We start from the raw sequence: 20,530 nt of genomic DNA on the forward strand, positions 1-20,530 counted from the left end.
TCCGGCCGGGCTGGCCCGCCGACCCGCAGACTCCGCGCCGCCGTCCCCCGCGCCGGCTCCGCGCTCCCGCCCGCGCCCCGCCCCGGGCATGCGCGCTGGCCCGCTGGCGGCCTCGGAATGCGGGAGGGGGCGGTGCCCGCGGGAGCCGGCCCGGAGGAGGGGAGCGCGCCCCGCGCCCGCCGCCCGTCCCCGCTGCCCGGGCTCCGGGCCTCCCCGCCGTCCTCGGCCGGGTTCCCATTTCGCAGACGCGGAGACTGAGCGGCAGAGAGCCAGCTGCCCGTCCGTCCGCGGCGCGCTGCCGCGCGCGGGGCGCGGTGTCCGAGTCACCAGCCCAGCCCCGCGAGTGCCCTCTCCGTTTCACAAACGAGGGAGTCGGGATCCAGAGCCCCTGCGGTGGGGACCCAGGTCGGCGCGACCCCTGAGCTCCGCCTGCGAGGACATTTCCCGCTTCCCCCTCGGCCGTGCTTCCGGCCTTCTCCCGCCGCCTGCCCGCCCCGCCCTGGCCCTTTGTCTCGCCGCCCACGCTCCGCAGGCGGCGCGGTCGCCCGTGGGGCTGGCGCGGGAGAGGAGCCTCCGTTCCCGCTGGGGCCTCCCCAGCCAGGGGGCCGTGCTCCTGTCCGCGTAAACGCCATTTCCCTCCCCCTGGGCGCGCTGGGGCATTTCACCCCCTGAGCCTCAGTTTCCTGATCTGTAAAATGGGACGAACATTGATCACTTTGTGGACAGATGCCTCAAAAGGATAAAGGAGCCTGAAGTAGGTTTTCAGGGGCTTCCAGTTAAATCCGAATTGCCAAGGACAGGAGCACTTGCTGCCCACTCTCCCCCACATTTCCTGGCAGAGAACTGGTCCTCTCCCCTTCAGCTTCTCAGAGGAGATAAAAATAATTCTGTAATTGTCCTAGAGGTGACAAACCCTCTCGCGCCTATTCTATGAAACCGGTTACTAAAAACAGTAGCAACGTTAACGAAACGCTTGTGTAGGGACAGACACCGTGCTAAGGTTTTGTTTATAGGTTTCCCTTAATTTCAATTTCCAGTAGCTTTGGAGCAAGTTAATATTAATGTATTATATCCCCATTTTTCAGATTAGAAAACAGATGCAGATAAGTGATTTGTCTGTGGTCCCTCGGCTGGTTGGTTGTTAGTGGAGCTGGGGTTACAAACCTATGCAGTCTACCTCCTGAAACCTCACGCTTCACTCTTACGATTTATTCCTTGTTCTTATTTGGTGACCCACAAGTCACCATGATATATTTTTAAAAAGATTTAAAAAAAAAAAAAAAGAAAAAGCTAGACGGAAAATGGAGAAAACCCATGGGACCAGCGTCTTCACCGGGGAAGGAGAAAACCTCAGCGTGTGGGACCAGTTTCAGCACCGCGGACAGCTCCCGCCAGTCCTGAAATTTGCTCATTCGCTGCCCACGAGGGCATTTCGCTTCAGAGTTTGCAAAGCCTGTTCCCCTTTCTTCATTTAATTTTACTTTCCCTACAGCCCCTCAAGGTAAACATTATTGGCTCCGTGATACAGAGGAAGAAATCCAGGCTGGGGAGATTCACAAGATGTAAAAAGTGATGAAAACCAACCTGTGATTTAAAAAGTCCCCCCCCCCCCCCGGGGCAGGACGAGGGTGGACAGGAGCAGGGGCGAGGCACGAAGGGGAGGCTGTGGCAGCTGTTCAGGTGAGGCCGATGTTGCCTGAGCTGTGGAGGAGGGTGGACTTGGATCCCTGCCTGGGGCAACATCAGTAGGCCTTGGGAGAGAGGTGGAGTGGGCACGAGGGGACAAGGGGTTCTGCTGCCTCTCTGGGGTTTTGCCTGGAGGAGCCAGGTGAATGGAGGACAGACAGCCGGTGAGCCCTGGGGAAAGGAGGGGCTCGTAGCATGTCCACACTGACACATTTGAGTCCAGAGCTGAGCTCCAGAGTGGGCAAGGGTGGGCCCAGACTAGGGAGCCCTCACCTGAGAGCTGGTGATGGGGGGTGTGCAGGGGGCGTTGGCACATGGGAAGAGAGTAGACGCCAGAGAGGGAGACAGCAGCAGGGCCCTAAGAAAACCCGCAGGACTACCAACAATAAGGGACCAGCCAGGAGAAGAAGGCCGCAGGGGAAAATGGGAAACTGCGGTTTGAGAAGCCAGAAGAAACCTCGGAGAGTGTGACATCTCAGAAGCCAAGGGGGAGAATGTTCCAGAAGGGCAGCAGTGCCAACTGCATCAGGAAGGCAAGAGATGGCCTGACAGTGTCTTCTGGACTTGAGAAGAAGGCAATTGGAAACTTGATGACAGCACAGTCAGTGGAGGGGTGGGGAGGAAGGCAGAGGTTGTCATGGGGGGTCGATGAGAAAATGGGAGTGAGGAAGTGGAGTGAGCAAGTAGGCAACTGCCTCAAAACATCTGGGCTTTGAGAGAGAAAAGAGAATGGCAGTCTCTACAGGGGAATAGGAGGTTAAGAATGAGGAGATTGAAGGCATTCAAATTCTGATGGGAGGGCCCAGTGCAGAGTGAGGGGAAGATGCCAGCAAGAGAGAGCCCAAGAGCTGGCCCAGAGGCTCAGGTGGAAGGAGGGGGTGGCAGCCAGGGCCCAGGGCAGCTCTCAGCCCCTGAGGTGTGTGGTTAATTTGTGAGGTGCAAGGACACCAGCAGGGGAGTGGGAAGGGGGCCGAGGAAGGGAAGGCAGCCGGTACAAGGTCACCTACCACCGTGGGCGAGTGAAGCTTAACCCTGCAGCGGAGCCTTGGGCAACTGGCAAATGCACACTTCAGAACTCCCCTGGCTCAGGGTAGGGAGCGGGGCATTTATACCCCAACGCCTGGCAGACCTCGGCCAAGGCCCTCCCTGGGCGAGTTGCACGGCGCTGCGCGTTCATTCCCAGGCAAAGTGGGCCCCACCAGCCTGAGAGATGCCTGACCAAGGTGCAGGTGGGTGCTGGCTGTCCTGCTGTGGGCACAGAAATGGCAAGGCCATCTGAGGGGTGTGGGGGGAGCTCTGGCAGTGTCTGCCCTGTGGGCATGGGGAGACCTCCTTTCATCTGTGTCCTCTGCCACACTTTGTGACCACCCTTATTCCATAAGGGCTTCTTGATTAAAAAAACATTAAAAAAAAAAAGAATCTCAAGACAACAAAATAAAGCACTTGCTGAAGTAGAGGAGGAGCTTAAAGCAGGCACAGAGACGGCCAGTGTGGGTTTGGGCCTGGCTTGGCCAGTTACTGGTTCCGTGGCCTTGGCTGAGGTCTCTGTGAGCCCCAACTTCCTCAGGTGCAATGCTCGGCCGCCAGCGCTATAAGGAGGTTGAAGGGAGAAAAACTACAGCAGGAACCTGGCACTATGCAGGCCCTGGCAGTGGATGCCAGTGTCAGGGCCAGCCCGGGACTGGGCACCCTGTTGTGACCATAGCACTTCGATTTTCCTTGGGGGGCCACCTCCCCACCCCAGTCCCTGTGGTGGGGTGGGAGGGACTCCACTGCCAGAGGGGTGAGCGGTGACCCAGGCCCGGCCGGTCGCCGTCAGTGATTCGTTTGGAGGGTAAGAGCATGGAACCAAAACCAGGACAACTGGTCCTCAGAGTTTCTTGGAACTTCGGAGGCTGCTAAATTGGTGGTGCATTCACGGACCTGGGATTGCCAGGGGTCATCTTTGTCCCCGCGTGGAGACTGTTTGGCCCTGGGTCATGGCTCATCCCGGGGTTCAGGCTTACCCTGGGACAACCAGACCGTTCACCCACACCCGTGTGGGCGCGTGCGTGCTGCTATCTCAGGCCGGCCTGCCGCTGGGGAGCCACACACACACACACACACACACACACACACACGCGCGCGCGTACACACCACAAGATAAACAAGTGCCTGCAGCTCCTTGGCTGGCGCCCAGGCCGGGGGTGGAATAAACAATCCCAGTGACTTTCTGAAAAGCAAGCATGTGTGGCAACAGGCGCCATGGAGACAAGCAGACTGTACCGAGCAGAACAGCAGCCACCCCCCAATGCCACCCCTCTGTGCACGGGCGTGCACACACACACGTATCTTGTCCTCTCTCACGTCCATATCACATGCATATCTCCCCAGTAAAACACAATCTCCCTTTCACACCCAGGCACCCCCCCTTTGGAGTCTCGCCAGCTACCCCACTTCCAGCTTTGCGTGAGGCTAAAGGCTTTCAAGAAGGTCTGCGATTCCCCATACAACAGCATCCATGGTTCCTGACCCCTCGCCCGGACACTGGTCCCATTCTCGGACTAATTTCAGCAAATTACAGACTGTAGGGAAGGCATGTGGTCTGCGAGTGTGGGTGGCTGGGGGGTATAGTATGGCAGGCAGTGCCATGTAAACCCAACTTTTTGTAAAGTTCTTGTGTTTGCTTTAAGGATGCACATACAACATACGTTCACACGCCCCTCCGGGAAACACGCGCCCAGACGCCACGCTCCCTGAGCCTTGCACAGATGTATCTTTGCATACAGATGCTGTTGCTGACCGCCTAAGTGTTTCATAGTCACTATTGCATTCTATTTAATTCCTAAGGACGATCGTCTGAGGCGACCCCATGATTATTCCCATTTCATAGGAGAGGAAACTGGAGTTCAGGGAGGTTCAGTGTAACAACTTGCCATACAAGGCCATACAACTAGAAAGTAACAAAGCTGGGAGTCAAACTCCAGCCACACTGTTAGCCCTGCTTAGATATACGCGCAACGCCCCATGCATGTGCACGCCCCATACACACACACACACACACACACACACACACACACACAGCCTCCTCTGTCAGCTGGATAACTGATGCCCCTGGGGTCACCTTCTGCACCTGACCTCCCCGCATGCACCGCCCCAGGCCCTCAGGGTGCTGCCCTGATGTTCCCGAGAGCCCCTGGCCTGGGTGCAGATGAGCACAGCCTGCCCCCGCCGCACAAGGCCCCTCTCTCCTCCTCGCAAGCCCCTCACCCCCAGCAGCTGCAGGCCTGGCCCGGCTGGGGGCGGCCCCAGGATCTGGGTGGGTGACTCAGGCTGAGTCATGGCCCAGCTGGTTCTGGACAGCCCCCTCCGCCTTTCCTCCTATTTGGAAGGCAGAGTCGGGCCTTGGGGTGGGGCAGAGAGTTGGGGGCGGGCAGTAGGGAATGGGGCTCTTAAGAAGGAGTAATCAGGCCCAAGAGGGTCTCTGTGACCCCCTCCACTCCCTGGCACTGTGCAGGTGCTCTCAGGCGGTCCCCCCATGCCCCTTGTTCTGCCTGGACACTGGCCAGGGGCTCCCTCTCTAATCCCCCACCGCTTGGCCCTAATAATAACAACATTTTTTTTTTTCCTTTTTAGAGACAGTGTGGCTGTCTGTCGCCCAGGCTAGAGTGCAGTGGTGTGGTTGATCATAGCTCACTGCAGCCTTGAACTCCAGGGCTGATGTGATCCTCTCACCTCAGCCCCCTGAGTAGCTGGGAATATAGGCATGCACTACCAGGCCTGGCTAATTTTTAAATTTTTTACATACGGGGGGGGGGGGTCTCACTATGTTGCCCAGGCTGGTCTTGAACTCCTGACTTCAAGTGATCCTCCTGCCTAGGCCTCCCAAAGTGCTGGGATTACAGGTGTAAGCCACCACACCTGGCCAACAACAGTATTCTAGTTAATCACTCACATTTGACAGTACTCTAGTTGACGGAGTCTATGCTTTCTCAGCAGTATTGCATTTAATTCTCCCACTAGTCCTAGGGGCCTGCCGGGCTCAGCTTCGAGAAGCACCCGGGGACAGGCGGGCACAGAGGTGGGCTCCTCTCCCACCTGCAGCAGCCCTCCCGCAATCCTCCCGCGAGACCCTCTGCTAAGAGAAATAGCAGAAATACTGTGGAGCGGAGGGAACCTAGGCTCCGAGAGGCGGTGTGAACTGTCCAGTGCCCACAGCTGGTGACGTGGCAGAGCCAGGAGGCAAGCTCAGGCCTCCTGGTGCAATCTGCGGAATTACTTAGTGCAGCTGCAGGCGGACACAGTGGGAACAGCTGGGAGGCCTGTGGGGGCCGCGGCGGGGCCACAGTGGTGGGCGTGGCTGGGGTGTGGTGGCCATGGCAGGTGCACCGAGGGAGCACGGCACAGGGCATGGTGGAGGCGACTAGTGGCTTGGTATGTGGCAGGACGGTCACAAAATTTTTCTCTTTCCTCTTCTGCAATGAATAGATTGTGGAATTGTTTATGCTTTCAAGTCTTTGCAGTGTTTCAGGCCAATATCCCAAGGCTAACAAATCCAGAGCATTTGTTCTGCGGAGAAGGCTTTGGTTGTGGGACATTTGCTTCCCGAGGCCTCGGTTTCCTCATCTGAAAAAATGGACCCAGGCCTTGGGCAAGGCAGGCTTTGGAGAGTCGCCCGTGAAATCGGGCGCTCGCCGTGCCCTTTAGAAGCCGCGAAGGACTTCGCAAAGCCTGCCGCTTGTCACATTTTGTTTTCTCTTTGAGGAAGCCCCGTGGGAGCGGGGCAGAGGGAGGGATGGGCTTCTGGGAGCCCAGGGGTGGTGCTGAGGGGGGCGTGGGTGACAGCTCTCCTTTTCCCCTGCCTGGGCTCGGCCTGGCTCTCCCCCACCCTCAGCCCGGAGCCGGTCTCTAAGCAACGGGATGGATGCAGGGATGGTTCGGAGGGAGAGAGCTATAAATAGGGAAGGGAGAAAACAAAAATAAAGTGCCAGAGAAAGCCGCAGAGCCGAGTTACTGGGGAGGGGGCGAGACCGGGGCGGACGGGCGGATGGGGGAGACCCGGGGACAGCACCCAGCCTTCCTCATGGGGAGAGGGCCAATCCCCAGTTAGGCACTAGCAAGGGCCCCCAGGGTGCCACCAGGGGTGGGATGTCGGTGATGAGGAGAAAGTCCCTGCTGGTCGGAAGACCAGGGAAAGCCTCGAAGAGGGACGATTTCAACAGGCTGAGTTGAGGGCAGCCGTCCAGACGCAGGAACAAATGCAGGCAAAGGAAGAGAAAGTGTGGCCTGGCGGGCTCAGCTTCGACAAGCACCCGGGGACAGGCGGACACAGAGGTGGGCTCCTCTCCCACCTGCAGCAGCCCTCCCGAAATCCTCCCGCGCGACCCTCTGCTAATTCAGCCTTCAGCCCCAGCCCCACCTCCCGAGACCCCCGACCTGGCCACCCTATTTGAACGTTGCCCGCCACCGCCCCCCCCCCGCCCTTGTCACAGTCTATCCCATCACTGTTTCACATTCTTCATGAAACTCGAGGTCATCTTGTCACCTCGTATGCTGATCATTCTGCTCTGCTGGAGCAGTGACCTGCAGGGCTGTCCCCTGCAAGCCCTCGCTTCTAAGAACAGACCAGGTGTGCAGCGCACTGTCGGATGGCTGAACGAACACACACAACACACGTGGACATCCGTGGACATGCGTGAACAGACACAGCATGCACGAGTGCCCACCCCACACGTGTAAGTGTGCGCACACAGCTCAGCCCCTGCCGCACACTGACTCGCTCCCAGTCTCCGCGACATCACACCACAGCGTCTGTACGCTCCTTGCCCCTGCTTCCACATTTTCCAGTTGTTGAGGTCTTCTGTCTGTCTCCCCCCGCAGCCGGGGCAAGCCCCTTCTGGAAAGTCCAAAGGAGTTGGGCTTTGGAGTCAGGCTTGGGGCTGAATGTGGCCTTTGCCACTTCCCAGTAACGTGACCAGGGACAGGTGACTGCCTCTCCGGCCTTCATTCCCTCATCTGTAAGTTGAGGCTAACAACAAGGAAGCCACGAGGGGGGTTTCAAGTGAAATTACTGGAGGTGAGTGTTGTGTGCTTGGGACATACTGGGCACTTGGGACACGGCTCGGTCCCTGTCACAAGCGAGGGGCTCTCGAGCTGTGTGGGCACACAGCTCACCCGGGCAGGGCTGCCTGCCGGCAGACACAGGGCTGGCATCTTCTGCGGACATTCCTGGGCCAGTGCCTGGAGTGCATTTGAAGTGACCCTGGCAGATGAGGACACCGATCTCTGGACAGAACCATTCTCAGTGGGGCCAGGCGTGGGGGTCTGGCGCCTGGGAAGGAAGAATCAGTCTCCCCAAGGCCACACGGCATTTAAAAATGGGGTTCAGCTGCTGGTGGCTGGGTAGGAGGTTGCAATACTCAGTGTTTAGAGGCCAGGCAGGTCATGAAAAAGAGTGAAGTGAGGCCGGCCGAGGCGGGCGGATTGCTCAAGGTCAGGAGTTCGAAACCAGCCTGAGCAAGAGCGAGACCCCGTCTCTACTATAAATAGAAAGAAATTAATTGGCCAACTAAAAATATATAGAAAAAAATCAGCCGGGCGTGGTGGCGCATGCCTGTAGTCCCAGCTACTCGGGAGACTGAGGCAGGAGGATCGCTTGAGCCCAGGAGTTTGAGGTTGCTGTGAGCGAGGCTGACGCCAGGGCACTCACTCTAGCCTGGGCAACAAAGCAAGACTGTATTTCAAAAAAAAAAAAAAAAAAAAGAGTGAAGTGGATGGGTGTAATACCAAAGTGAGGGAAAGGGCCTTGGCCAGCTGGGAAGGGTTTGTCCAACTCAAAAGTATTCAGATTTTGAAAACCTAAAAACATGTGCTAGCAAATTAAACGCATCTACAGGCCAATTTCAGCCTGAGTTCGCAATCCCTGCAGATCGTGAGCTGGGCTCTGTTTCAGGCAAAGGGGCGTGGAGCTCCTGGCACCCTCCTGCAAGTGAGTCGGACCAAGCCCGCCGTGTGCCCTCCGCAGGCCGGTCCGCCAGGCCCTCCCACTCCCGGAGACAGAGGCCTCCGCACCGCAGGCCCGGGCGACCCGGCCGAAAGCTCTCCTGCAGCCGTCGCGGGCCGGGCGCCACCCCTCGCCCCAGCAGCTCAGGGAAGGAGCCGGTGCCAACCTGGGGCGAGGCGAACAGAGCGAGCTGCTCGCAGCTTCGGGGCTGGAGGGTGATGAAGGGCTCCGCGCGCACCACGCGCAGGCGCCAGCGGGGTCTTGCCCAGGCCAGGCGGGGCCGCCGCTGCAAGCCAGGCCAGCTCCTGCGGGGGCGGGGCTCTCCGGGGGCGGAGCTTGCGGGGCGGGGTTCCTGCTGGAGCGGGCTCGCAGGGGGCGGAGCTCTCCGGGGCGGGGCTCCTGCCGGGACGGGGCTCTCCGGGGGCGGAGCTTGCGGGGCGGGGTTCCTGCTGGAGCGGGCTCGCAGGGGGCGGAGCTCTCCGGGGCGGGGCTCCTGCCGGGACGGGGCTCTCCGGGGCGGGGCTCGCAGGGGGCGGAGCTTGCGGGGGCGGGGCTCCTGCCGGGGCCTGAGCTCGCCGGGGGGCGGAGCTCTCTGGGGCGGGGCTCCTGCCGGGGGGCGGGGCTCCTGCCGGGGGGCGGAGCTCTCCGGGGCGGGGTTCCTGCTGGAGCGGGCTCGCAGGGGGCGGAGCTCTCCGGGGCGGGGCTCCTGCCGGGGGGCGGGGCTCTCCGGGGCGGGGCTCTCCGGGGCGGGGCTCTCCGGGGCGGGGCTCCTGCCGGGGGGCGGGGCTCTCTGGGGCGGAGCTCTCTGGGGCGGGGCTCCTGCCGGGGGGCGGGGCTCTCCGGGGCGGGGCTCTCCGGGGCGGGGCTCTCTGGGGCGGGGCTCGCAGAGGGCAGAGCTTGCGGGGCGGGGCTCCTGCTGGAGCGGGCTCGCAGGGGGCGGAGCTCTCCGGGGCGGGGCTCCTGCCGGGACGGGGCTCTCCGGGGCGGGGCTCGCAGGGGGCGGGGCTTGCGGGGGCGGGGCTCCTGCCGGGGCCTGAGCTCGCCGGGGGGCGGAGCTCTCTGGGGCGGGGCTCCTGCCGGGGGGCGGGGCTCCTGCCGGGGGGCGGGGCTCCTGCCGGGGGGCGGGGCTCCTGCCGGGGGGCGGAGCTCTCCGGGGCGGGGCTCGCAGGGGGCGGAGCTTGCGGGGGCGGGGCTCCTGCCGGGGCCTGAGCTCGCCGGGGCGGGCTCGCAGGGGGCGGAGCTCTCCGGGGCGGGGCTCCTGCCGGGGCTCTCTGGAGGCGGGGCTATCCGGGGGCGGGGCTCCTGCAGGGGGCGGGGCTCGCAGTGGCCTCCGCGCCGAGGCGGCGTTGCGGGCCCTAGTGCGGGTCGCGATGAGCTCCGGGCCCCGGGCCAGCCTCCCCGGCTTCCGCAGAGCAAGGCCTCAAGCTTTCGGCCGCCTGCGCAGGGGCAGCCCCAGAGGCGGGGGCGACGGCCCGCCTCCGCTCCCTCGGGCGGGCTCCGGAGGCCATCTCCGTTGCGCGCGTGTCCGCGTGCGCGTGCGCGGCCGGCCGGGTTCGGGCTGCGGGTCTGCGCGCGGGCGTCCTGCGCTCCCGGCCCAGCAGGTGGCACCCGAGGCCGCCTTCCCTGTCGCAGCCCGGGGCTCCCTCTGCGGTCCCGGGGCTCCCTCTGCGGTCCCGGGGCTCCCTCTGCGGTCCCGGGGCTCCCTCTGCGGTCCGGGGGCTCCCTCTGCGATCCCGGGGCTCCCTCTGCGGTCCCGGGGCTCCCTCTGCGATCCCGGGGCTCCCTCTGCGGTCTGGGGGCTCCCTCTGCGATCCCGGGGCTCCCTCTGCGGTCCGGGGGCTCCCTCTGCGATCCCGGGGCTCCCTCTGCGGTCCGGGGGCTCCCTCTGCGGTCCCGGGGCTCCCTCTGCGGTCCGGGGGCTCCCTCTGCGGTCCGGGGGCTCCCTCTGCGGTCCCGGGGCTCCCTCTGCGGTCCGGGGGCTCCCTCTGCGGTCCCGGGGCTCCCTCTGCGGTCCGGGGGCTCCCTCTGCGGTCCGGGGGCCCCCTCTGCGGTCCCGGGGCTCCCTCTGCGGTTCGGGGGCGGGCGGAGGGGGAGGGAGACGGGCCCGCCGCGCCGCGGCCCCCGCACGGCCCAGCCCAGCCCGCGCGCGCCGGCTACAGACAGATTGGCTTTATTCACGGACACGCGGGCGGCCGGGCCCGCCCGCCGGGACACGCTCACACGGGGCGGTGGGGGCTCTCCATGCCAAGTGACAACACAGGACGCCCGCGCTCGGACCCGGCCGGCTGAGGGAGGGGGCATGGCACGGCCTGGCTCCTGGTTTTGGTTAAAAAAAAAAAGCTCTTGGGGTCAACGTGGGAGTGGGGTGCGGGGCTCCGGGAGAGCCTCTGTCGAGGGGACGGTGGGGGGGGGAGCCGGCGCTTTCGGATCTTCTTTGAAAAACACGTAGAACATGCGACATCCACGCAGACACTGGGCAGGAGGGGCCGAGCCGCAGCCCCGGCCCTGTCCACGCCCCAGGGTTGCACGCGGGCGGGTGGGACAGACAGACGGACGGACACCAACACAGGCTCCGAGGGCGCCTCAGAGCGGAAGGAAGATCTCGTGTTTGGGGAGAAGGGGTAGAAGGGCAGCCCTGGCTCTGGGGGACGGGCAGGGGAGGATTGTGCTGCTGGTGGGGCCGTCCTGGGTCCTTACGCCTCTGGCTCGTACTCCTGATACTCCTCCTGCAGCAGGGGGGCGGGTGCGGTAGAGAAGAGCGACAGGGAGGAGGGGTTGGAGACTGCGGCCAAGCCTGAGCCTGAGACCCCTCCCCTCAAGAAAGAATAGTGCATGCTCCTCCCCCTGGGCAGCGGGGAAGCTGGAAGCTGGGGACAATGTAGCTATTCCTGGGCAGGGGCGCCAGCACTAGGCTCCATCTGTCACCCCTCCCTGTTCCCACCTCCTGGGCCCTGGGTTCTGGAATAGGGGCCTGAAGCTCCCTGGCCCAACCCTGTCATGCCAGGGACCCTCCCCATTCCTCGCAGACACCCAAAGCCCGACCCTGCCGCCCGGCTGCCCCCTCCTCACCTGGGGTGGTTCCTCATAGCTTTCCCCTTCTGGCTCCATCAGGGGCTCAATCAGCGGCTCCTCAGCAGCTTCCTGGGCCACTTCCTCTGGCTGTGGGCAGAGAAGGGGAAGGCTGGTGAGGGCAGCCAGGATGCCCCCCAGATTCCTACGCTGGGAAGCTTTTGGCTGGCTGGAAGAGTGGGGAAGGCTAGGGGAGGGTTGGCAGTGCAAGGAGAATTTTTAATTAAATTGTTTATTTGGAGTGTCTTGGAAGTAGGATGGAGGTGCGAAGGGTGAAGCCCCCCCACAATCAGTCGAGGGTGTGGAGGGAGAGCTGGCCCCTCGTACCCCTCCCCTTAGCACCTAGCAGCCTCCTGCACTCCCAGCATTTGGCATGATGGGACGGGCAGGAGAGATGGCACACTCAGCCACCCATTTATCCCCGCTCCCTTGTGTCAGTCTCCGTGCTGGGAATGGGGACCCCAGAGATAGCTCTGCGGGCTCCCCCGGGGCTGGAGGGAAACGGAGGCCCAGGGACAGGGCTGGGCGGGGGCGCTGAGCCATCCCCTGCCACCTTCCACCCATCCCTCCCCCAGGGCCCTCGGTGGCCTGGTTTCTTCAGCTGTTGCTATTTTAAGATAAGCTGGAAGCAACAGCTCATGGCGTTGCTTGGATGTGTGAGCTAAGACTCTCCCCGCCCCCCTGCATCTGCTGCCCAGACCAGTGGGCATGCATGTGGGGCTGCTGCCAGACACATGGCCGGCCACCTGCAGGCGAGCACATGTATGTGCACGGTCACGGGACCGAGCTAGCTGCACACAAGGTAGCCTGGGGTACATGCCCGGCTGTGTACAGAGCTCTGCATGCACAGAGCCTCATGGGGGGCGGCACACACCTGGGATCCTGGAGGGCTGGCGCTGGGAAGGCCTGTGCCGACCACATCTGCCCTCCGGGTGCCCCACCCCCACCCGGGCAGCTCCAGCTCCTTCACGTTACCTGTCTAGGTGGGCCCTGTGGGCACATGAGTTTGAAGCTCCTGGTCTGGCTTATTTCCCCCATTGCACAGATGGATATGCCAAGGCCCAGGAGGTAGGGAAATGTTAATTTGTCCCTAAGTCACCCAGCTATGACCAGAACCCAGGGAGGAGACATAGTGTTAAAAAGCCCAGCAAAATCCTCAGCTTGAGCACATTGTTCAGAAGCAACCCAGATGTCCAGCAGCGGCCGAATGGATGTGGACATTGCGGGGTAACCACACAATAGAAGGCGACACAGGAACGAAGAACGACAACACCGCACAAGAGCACAACTTCCCGAGAATGAAAAGAGGCGGATACAGAAGAGCACGTGCTTTATAACAACATGACGTGCAGCGAAAACACCCAACTGGCCAGTGGTGACAGGAGTCGGGACGGGCTCCCTTGAGCTCCTTTGCTCTCTAAGAGCAAGGCGCTTAGGGGCAAATGTTAGGGAGGCACTTGCTCTGGGGGCCATGAAAGTGAGACCCCACAGTGAGTCCCTGACACCCCCCTGTCTCACCCTGGTCCTGGCCCAGGGGGTAGGAGGTTCTATTTTGAGCTGGCCGCTGGTTCTGTGGGGCAGTTCCCTTTGGGAAAGTGTCATGGGGCTGCAGCTTTTCTGCTTGTGTGTTGTACTTCAGTAAAACATTCACGTAAAAAGCCCAGCCTTGCTACTCACTAGCTGGGAGGACGAGGAGGGACCCATGACGGTGGGGGAAGCAAGCTGGAGGGCAGAGACTCTCAGAAATGCGGACCCTGGGCTTGCATGGGCTGCCTGCATCCCGGGGCCCAAAGGGCTGCTGTTTGGATTATAACTCTATGATCTCGGGCTCCCTGGGGAGGGCAGCCTTGAGGTGTCAACAGGCACTGGAGGTGGCAGGTGCCCGAGAGAAATGGTTCCGTGCAAAGGCCCAGCGCACACGGCCTCGAGGCTGAGACGTCAGGCCAGACCTGCCTCTGTCTGCACAGGGCCTGGCCCTGTGTCGGCACCAGGGGACTCCAGGGACGTGGACTTGAGCTTATCCTCCAACCACCTAATAAGGGAGGCAGGCGGGAACGGGGATCTTGGATAAGTCACTTCACCTCTCTGAGCCTCAGTTTCATCTGTAAAATGGGCTGTTCCAGTGCTCATAGGGACGTTGTGAACAGTCAGTGAGTTGCTCCACGTAAAATGTCTAGGACAGCGCCTACCCATGCAAGAGAGCAAGGCATGGGGACGATTACTGGGAACATGATTATAAGAAATGGGAGCCGGGCGTGGTAGCTCACGCCTGTAATCCTAGCACTCTGGGAGGCTGAGGTGGGCGGATTGCTCGAGGTCAGGAGTTCAAAACCAGCCTGAGCAAGACCCTGTCTCTCCTAAATACAGAAAGTAATTAATTGACCAACTAAAAATATATATCCAAAAAATTAGCCGGGCATGGTGGTGCATGCCTGTGGTCCCAGCTACTCGGGAGGCTGAGGCAGGAGGATCACTTGAGCCCAGGAGTTTGAGGTTGCTGTGAGCTAGGCTGACGCCACGGCACCCACTCTAGCCTGGGCAACAAAGCGAGACTCTGTCTCAAAAAACAAAACAAAAGAAATGGGAAGTCACACAGATGGTAAAATGCAGAGGCAGGGCTTGAACCAGAACTTCTGAGTCAAGACCCAGACTTCTGACAGTAGAAAGAGCCACGTATACAACATGTCTGGGGGAGAGGGTGGTGTGGGGTCTCCCACGGCCTGGTGGACACACTCGTGCTGATCACCCAGACCAAACGGTGATGGTCCCTGCTCCCGGGGAGGCGGAGTCTGCCCGTGTCGGTGGAGGAGGTGTCTGTGCACACATGCATAGGTCCACAGGCACACCGTCATGGCGGCACACTTGCACACGCTACCGGGGCCACACGAGTCCCTAGGGGCAGATTCGGACTGCACGCACGATCACGTGGCCACGATCTCTCCTGGGCGCTCGCTGCCTGCAGTCTCTGTATGTGAGCATGCTCCCTGGAACTGCAGCGTTAGCGTCACCTGCGACTTGTTAGAAAGGCAGATTCTCGGGCCCCACCTCAGACCTCCCGAATCAGAAATGCTAGGGATGGGGCCCACAGTCTGTATTGTAACCTGCCTTGTGGTGATTCTGATCAACACTCAAGTTTTGAGAACCTCTAATCTGTATTATCTCCGATCTGCATGAGAATCCCATCGTGTCCATCTTGCACTTTACAAGCAAATAACCAGACCCAAAGGCATGACAGGACTGCCCAGGGGGCACGCAGCCAGCAAGTGGCAGAGTTGGGACTGAAACCCAGCTCTGGGGGCTCCAGAGCTCACAGCTCTGACCCTAAGGGGGTCCTCATGGGGGCCTCACAAACATTCAGTATACAGACCGCCCCCACCCCTCATGGCTCACACCTGCTCGCACCTTCCTCAGGGCCTTTGCACTTGCCTTTCCTACTGCCTGAAACACGCTTCCCGAACATCATATCTCTCGCCTGCGTCTCTCCCCTCCCTTGAGTGTCAGCCCAAATGGCACCTCGTTGGAGAAGCCTCCGCAGTGGAAGTAGCCCCCTCCCCCCTTGGCTCTAGCCCATCACCCCCGCTGCCTCTTCCCCCAGTGCTCATTCCTGTCTGAAACCGTCCTGCTCACTGGCTTGCTTTTACTGCCTGTCTGCTCCCACTACCATGTCAGCTGTGGCAACCTCTAGAGCAATCCCTCTCCAGCACGGACATTTGCTGAATGAAGAGAAATGAACGAACAACCAGCGACACATGCAGACACGGCCAGCAGTAGTCTGGGTCACGTGGGCAAGCAGGATACACAAAGACGGCCAGGTGTGGGTCCCTGTCACAGGGAGTATCACTCCCATGCACGCCTTCCTTCCAGCTCATTCTGAGCTGTGCCTGGCACAGCTTGGCAGGACGTGAGGCAAGGTGGCTTGTAGCACAGGCTGGTGGCGGTGGGGCTGGGGGCACAGGGGAGGGTGGCTGCAGGTCTCTGTGTGCCCAGCGTGTGTGCCCGTGTGGTGGGGCGACCACTCACCTTTAGATCGCTGGGGAACTCCTCCTTCTTCACCAGGCCCGTAGCCGCTGCAATGTTCCCGGCCCCGGAGAACACGGCTCCTCCCAGATGTGAGGCTTGCTCCTTGGTTTTCTCAGCCACTGCGGCAAGGAGGGGGTGGGGAGGGGGTTTGGGGCCCAGGGTGCAGTATCCCGGGGCTGTCCTCCCCATGGTGCATCCCCCATAAAGCCTTGGGAGACCCCCACCCCGCCCCTCCCCTCAGGCTCCCGGCCAGACCACAGGCTGGGTGAGGGAGGGGGTTGCGCCAGGTCTGGGCTGGTACCTGAAGCCACACCTTGCACCACCCCTTCTCGGGTCTTGCTTCCTGTGGGAGAGAAAGAGCGCGTTTAAGGGCTCTGAGCAGAGGAACGGGGACTCCAGCATAGCACAGTGGCGAGAGTGGGCCGAGGGACCCTGGTGGCAGTGGGCATCCTGGCCCGATCACTGCCCCCTTGGATGCCCTGGTGGCAGTGGGCATCCTGGCCCAATCACTGCCCCCTTGGATGCCCTGGTGGCAGTGGGCATCCTGGCCCGATCACTGCCCCCTCGGATGCCCTGGTGGCAGTGGGCATCCTGGCCCGATCACTGCCCCCTCGGATGCCCTGGTGGCAGTGGGCATCCTGGCCCGATCACTGCCCCCTCGGATGCCCTGGTGGCAGTGGGCATCCTGGCCCGATCACTGCCCCCTCGGATGCCCTGGTGGCAGTGGGCATCCTGGCCCGATCACTGCCCCCTCGGATGCCCTGGTGGCAGTGGGCATCCTGGCCCGATCACTGCCCCCTCGGATGCCCTGGTGGCAGTGGGCATCCTGGCCCGATCACTGCCCCCTTGGATGCCACCATCCCACAACCCTGCCCTCACGCTAGCTCCCTCTTCTCATTGCCGGCGCTCCCCTGTCCCTTGGGATGCCTGCTCCCCAAATGTGGGTGCTGGCTGCACCCCAGCACCAGGCAGAGCGCTGCACTGGCCCTTCAGCTCATCTTTCCCCGGCCCCGGGAGGTGGCTGCTGTCATTGTCCTTGTTCACGGACGGAAAACAGAAGCTCAGGAAGGGGCCCACCTCGAGGAAGGCTGGACTGGCATTCAAGCTCAGGTCTTTCTGAGCCCAAAACTTCTGCTACCAGCCACTCTGGGAGTACACAGCCCAGGACAGGAGGACGCAGGAGGGGTGGGAGTGGGGGCGGAGCTGCAGGGCGACAAAGCCCTGCACTTTCAAAGGTTGCCCCTGCAGCCCAGGTCTCCCTGCGTGCCACTCCATCTGCTCTGCAGACTCCATCCAACAGAGGGGCAGAGCCTCCTTCTGGCCAAAGTGTGAGGGGTCTTAGGTGCAGGGTGGAATTATGACTGATGGTGGGGTCCTTCCCAGGAGGGTACCAACGGGGTCACATCAAAATGGGGGGCTGCTGGGAAAGGTGGGGGAGCCTGATCTGGGCTGGAGGGCCCTCCGAGGAGTAGGGGCCTCCTGCCTGACAACATGGGACCCCAGACAACTGCTGAAGGAGCCCGAACGGGTGTTTGGGCAGGCTGAGGCCGGCGCGGGAGTGGGAAGACAGGGTCCTCAGGGTGACGCCGGCCAGAGCCCGGCGCCAGGAGGGCACGGCTGCATGCATGCCCCCGTTCGTTGCTCCCACAAACCTTTGTTTGCGAGTGCCCACTCCCTGGGTCTCAAGTCGTGGGGAGAGGACTTGCAGACTTCGGGGCCTGTGTGGGTGAGGAGGGGACTCCCGGGCCTCCAGCAAGGGGGAGCAGGTGGCTACCAGAGAGGAGACTGGAGAGGGCCGCGGGGGCTCAGGGCCCCCCGCAGGCAAGGCACGGAGAGCTGTGCTTCCCAGGCCATCCGTGTGCCATGGCCGTGGGCATGGTGAGACCCACAGACGGAGGCAGGCCCGTGAGGGCACTCAGTGCCGGGTGTGCGGTCCGTGTAGGAACTAGAGCCCATGGGGGCTGCCGGGCAGGGGGAGGGGGAGGTGGTACCAATCCCAGGGGAGGGAAGCAGGGCTCAGAGGGGCCGAGTCTACAGTGGAGACGGTGTCAGGGTGCCAGTGGCTGACAGGAGTGAAAGGCATTGGGGAGGAGGAAGAGGGGAGGCCAGAGCTGGGCTCAGGCAGATGTGGGCTCAATCCTTCTCCCGGTCTCTGTCCTACTGCCCTTGCCCCAGCAGCCCTTACCTGGGGGCTACACTTCCTCCCAGGGGGCCTCCCTGCAAGTTGCTCTGTGCCCAGAGGCCTGAGAGACCTCTCTAAACTGAAGTCAGATCGTGGCAGTCCCTTGCTTACCATCTCTCATGGCAGTTACAACAGTGCTTTGCCTGGGCCGGCAAGGGTCCCTGGTGACCTGGCTCCCACCCACCTCTCTGATATCTCCCCCCCCCAGGCTGCTTCCTTCCCTCCATTCTCCAGCCTACCTCAGGGCCTTTGCACTTGCCTTTTCTGCATCCCCCAGCTCCCCACCTGGCTCTTTGCCATCTCCTCAGAAGCTCCCTCTTTTCACCCTACCTGCATGTGGTCCCCACCCACCAACGTTATGCAAAGGTGATGCATAGCCACCAAATATTTTTCAAATGACCACAATCCAAACCTGCCACAGCCCTGGGCAAGTGATTCAGCCCTCTTGAGCCTGCAATGGGGATAATTATATCTGCTTCTCATAAGCAAGCCCCGAATCACTATATGGAACCAGCAAATGCCAGTTTCCAGCCTTTTTTCCATTTAATGCAAATGACCCCACAGGCTCAGTCTCCTTTCACACTTAGGGTGAGAGATTTTAACCACCTGGCCCTTCTCCTGGTACCTGCTGGCAACTGCAAGGAGGGTGGAGCTGGAGGAGAGATGGTAAAGTAGGGACCACAGGCACGGGAGGCAGTGAGGCCTGGAGAGCACCTGAGCCTTGCAGGTAGCCGGGGAGGAGGCCTGGAGGGAGGGCCCACAAGGGGAGGGAGAGGGCTTCGGAGTCTGTAAAGCTGGGTTCAAACTCCAGCTTCAGGTTCTGCCCTGTGTGACCTTGGGCAAGGTATTTAGACCTCTGGGAACCCCAGTTTCCCTGGTCTGTAGAATGGGCTGGGAGCATTAAATGAGGTAATGGATGTTACATAGGCTTTTTACATAGTGCTTGGCCTGGAATAAGGGTTCCATGCCAGGTAACTATTAATAACGATAAGAAAAAGGAAGCTCTCTGCTTTGATGGCTGCATTGGTCCCTGGCCTCTCAGCTGAACCCCAACATCCCCGACTCCTACCCTGCCCCCCTTTCTGACACCAACCCAGGGTTCCATCTGCTGGCTATGTCCCCAGTGACCCCTGCTGACCCGGCCCCATCTGCTGACTCATATTGTCCTGCCCAGGTCCCCCACTCCCGGGAGGGCCCGGCCCCTCACCCTCAGAGGACACCCGAGCCCCCACGCCCCAGAAGCCCCGCGCCCGGCGCACCGACGTAGAGGACGCCCTCCTTGGTCTTCTCTGCCGCCTCTGTGACCCCCTGCTTGGTTTTCTCCGCGGCAGCCACAACGCCCTCCTTGGCCATGGACAGGCCCTTCATGAACACGTCCATCCTGACGGCCTGGGGAGGGCGAACACACGGCACCGCTCGCTGGCCCCGCACCCTCCAGCCCAGCCCTTCCCGGGGGACGCGGTGCCCCTCCCCGCCCTCCCCGAGACCGCGGCGCCCTTCGCAGCCCGCCTCGGCCCCCACTCCCCAGGGAGAGGCCTTTGGGCCCCAGCGAGTCCTAGCGTCCTTGAAACCCGGGGACGCGGGAGGGGCCAGCGCCTCGGTTATCCGGGGCCCCGCAACCTGCAGCCCCGCGAAACCGGAGCGCCGGGCTCGGCTGGAAGACCCGGGGCTGCCTGCGCACACATGACAGAGTCGCACGGTCACGCACACAGACATACACCGCCGACACGCTCACGCGCACATACAGGACACGCAGACGCTCAAACGCGCACGGACACCCCGGCACACACGGGCGCGGACGCACGTCCGCACGGCCACCCGGACAGCTGCGGACACGCGTGCCCCGGGCTGCGCACTGACGCGCGCCCCCGGCCCCCGCTCCCTACCCCGTCCCTTCCTCCCGTCATCCGGTCCCCTCTGCGCCCCCAGCCCTCCGCGCTTCCCCGGCGCGCGCCGCCCCACCTGGATGCGGGCCCGGGCAGGGATGCAGCGGCGGCCGCGGCGGGCGCGGGGTCGGCTCGGCGGCGCTGGGGCGCACTCGGGCCGGTCGGGGTCGGGCCGTGGCCAGGCGCTCGGGCGCGGGCCCAGGGCAGGGGCGCAGCAGTGCCGGGTCCGGGCTGCGTCGCCAGCCGCCGCTCGCTCGCTCGCTCGCTCCTCGCGCCCAGCCGGCTCGCGCGCTCGGTCCCCGCGCCGGCGCTGCGGCAGCTCTGAGCTCAGCGCCCCCCCTGGCGGCCGCCCGCCCCTCGGCCTGACTGACAGGCGCGGGGAGGGGGCCGCGCGCCGCCGCCGCCGAGCCTCCCGGGCGGCCCGCGCGCCGCTGGGGACCCAGGGGCGCGAGACCCGCGTGGCCTGCGGGGAGATGGCGCGAGAGGGACCGGGCGGCGCGCCAGGGGTAGGGGAGCAATGAGGCCGGCGCCGGGGTTCACGCGGGCTCGCCCTCGGCTTTGCTTTTTAGGGACTGCGGGACTTGGGCCACTCAGCTCTGGTCTCCTTTCCCGTGGATCACGAGGGGCTCATCCAAGGAATGTCTACTGAGCGCTGAGACAGGCGGTGCAGGTTCGAGGCTGCAGGCAGGGGAAAGGAAGAACAAG

General features: G+C 62.4%; 1 protein-coding gene across 4 annotated transcripts; it reads right to left on the reverse strand.

The window, feature by feature from the left end:
* Positions 1-10,822: 10,822 nt before the first annotated feature.
* Positions 10,823-20,142, reverse strand: SNCB (synuclein beta). 4 transcript variants are annotated; one of them, XM_020284275.2, is made up of 6 exons: positions 19,902-20,142; positions 19,199-19,328; positions 16,071-16,100; positions 15,758-15,876; positions 11,738-11,827; positions 10,823-11,394 (listed from the first exon to the last, which is right to left on the reverse strand). In XM_020284275.2, exons 2-6 carry the CDS (start codon positions 19,317-19,319, stop codon positions 11,362-11,364), a joined length of 393 nt encoding a protein of 130 aa, XP_020139864.1. In that variant the 5' UTR covers positions 19,320-19,328; positions 19,902-20,142; the 3' UTR covers positions 10,823-11,361. The 4 variants fall into 4 exon arrangements, with proteins under 4 accessions (XP_020139864.1, XP_020139862.1, XP_075854573.1 ...); XM_020284273.2 differs by having other exon boundaries at positions 16,059-16,100; XM_075998458.1 differs by lacking the exon at positions 19,902-20,142 and adding an exon at positions 19,648-19,699 and having other exon boundaries at positions 16,059-16,100.
* Between the last annotated feature and the right edge of the window lie 388 nt (positions 20,143-20,530).

The sequence above is a fragment of the Microcebus murinus genome, chromosome 28, assembly GCF_040939455.1.
Source record: "Microcebus murinus isolate Inina chromosome 28, M.murinus_Inina_mat1.0, whole genome shotgun sequence".
In the NCBI taxonomy this organism is placed as follows: domain Eukaryota; kingdom Metazoa; phylum Chordata; class Mammalia; order Primates; family Cheirogaleidae; genus Microcebus; species Microcebus murinus.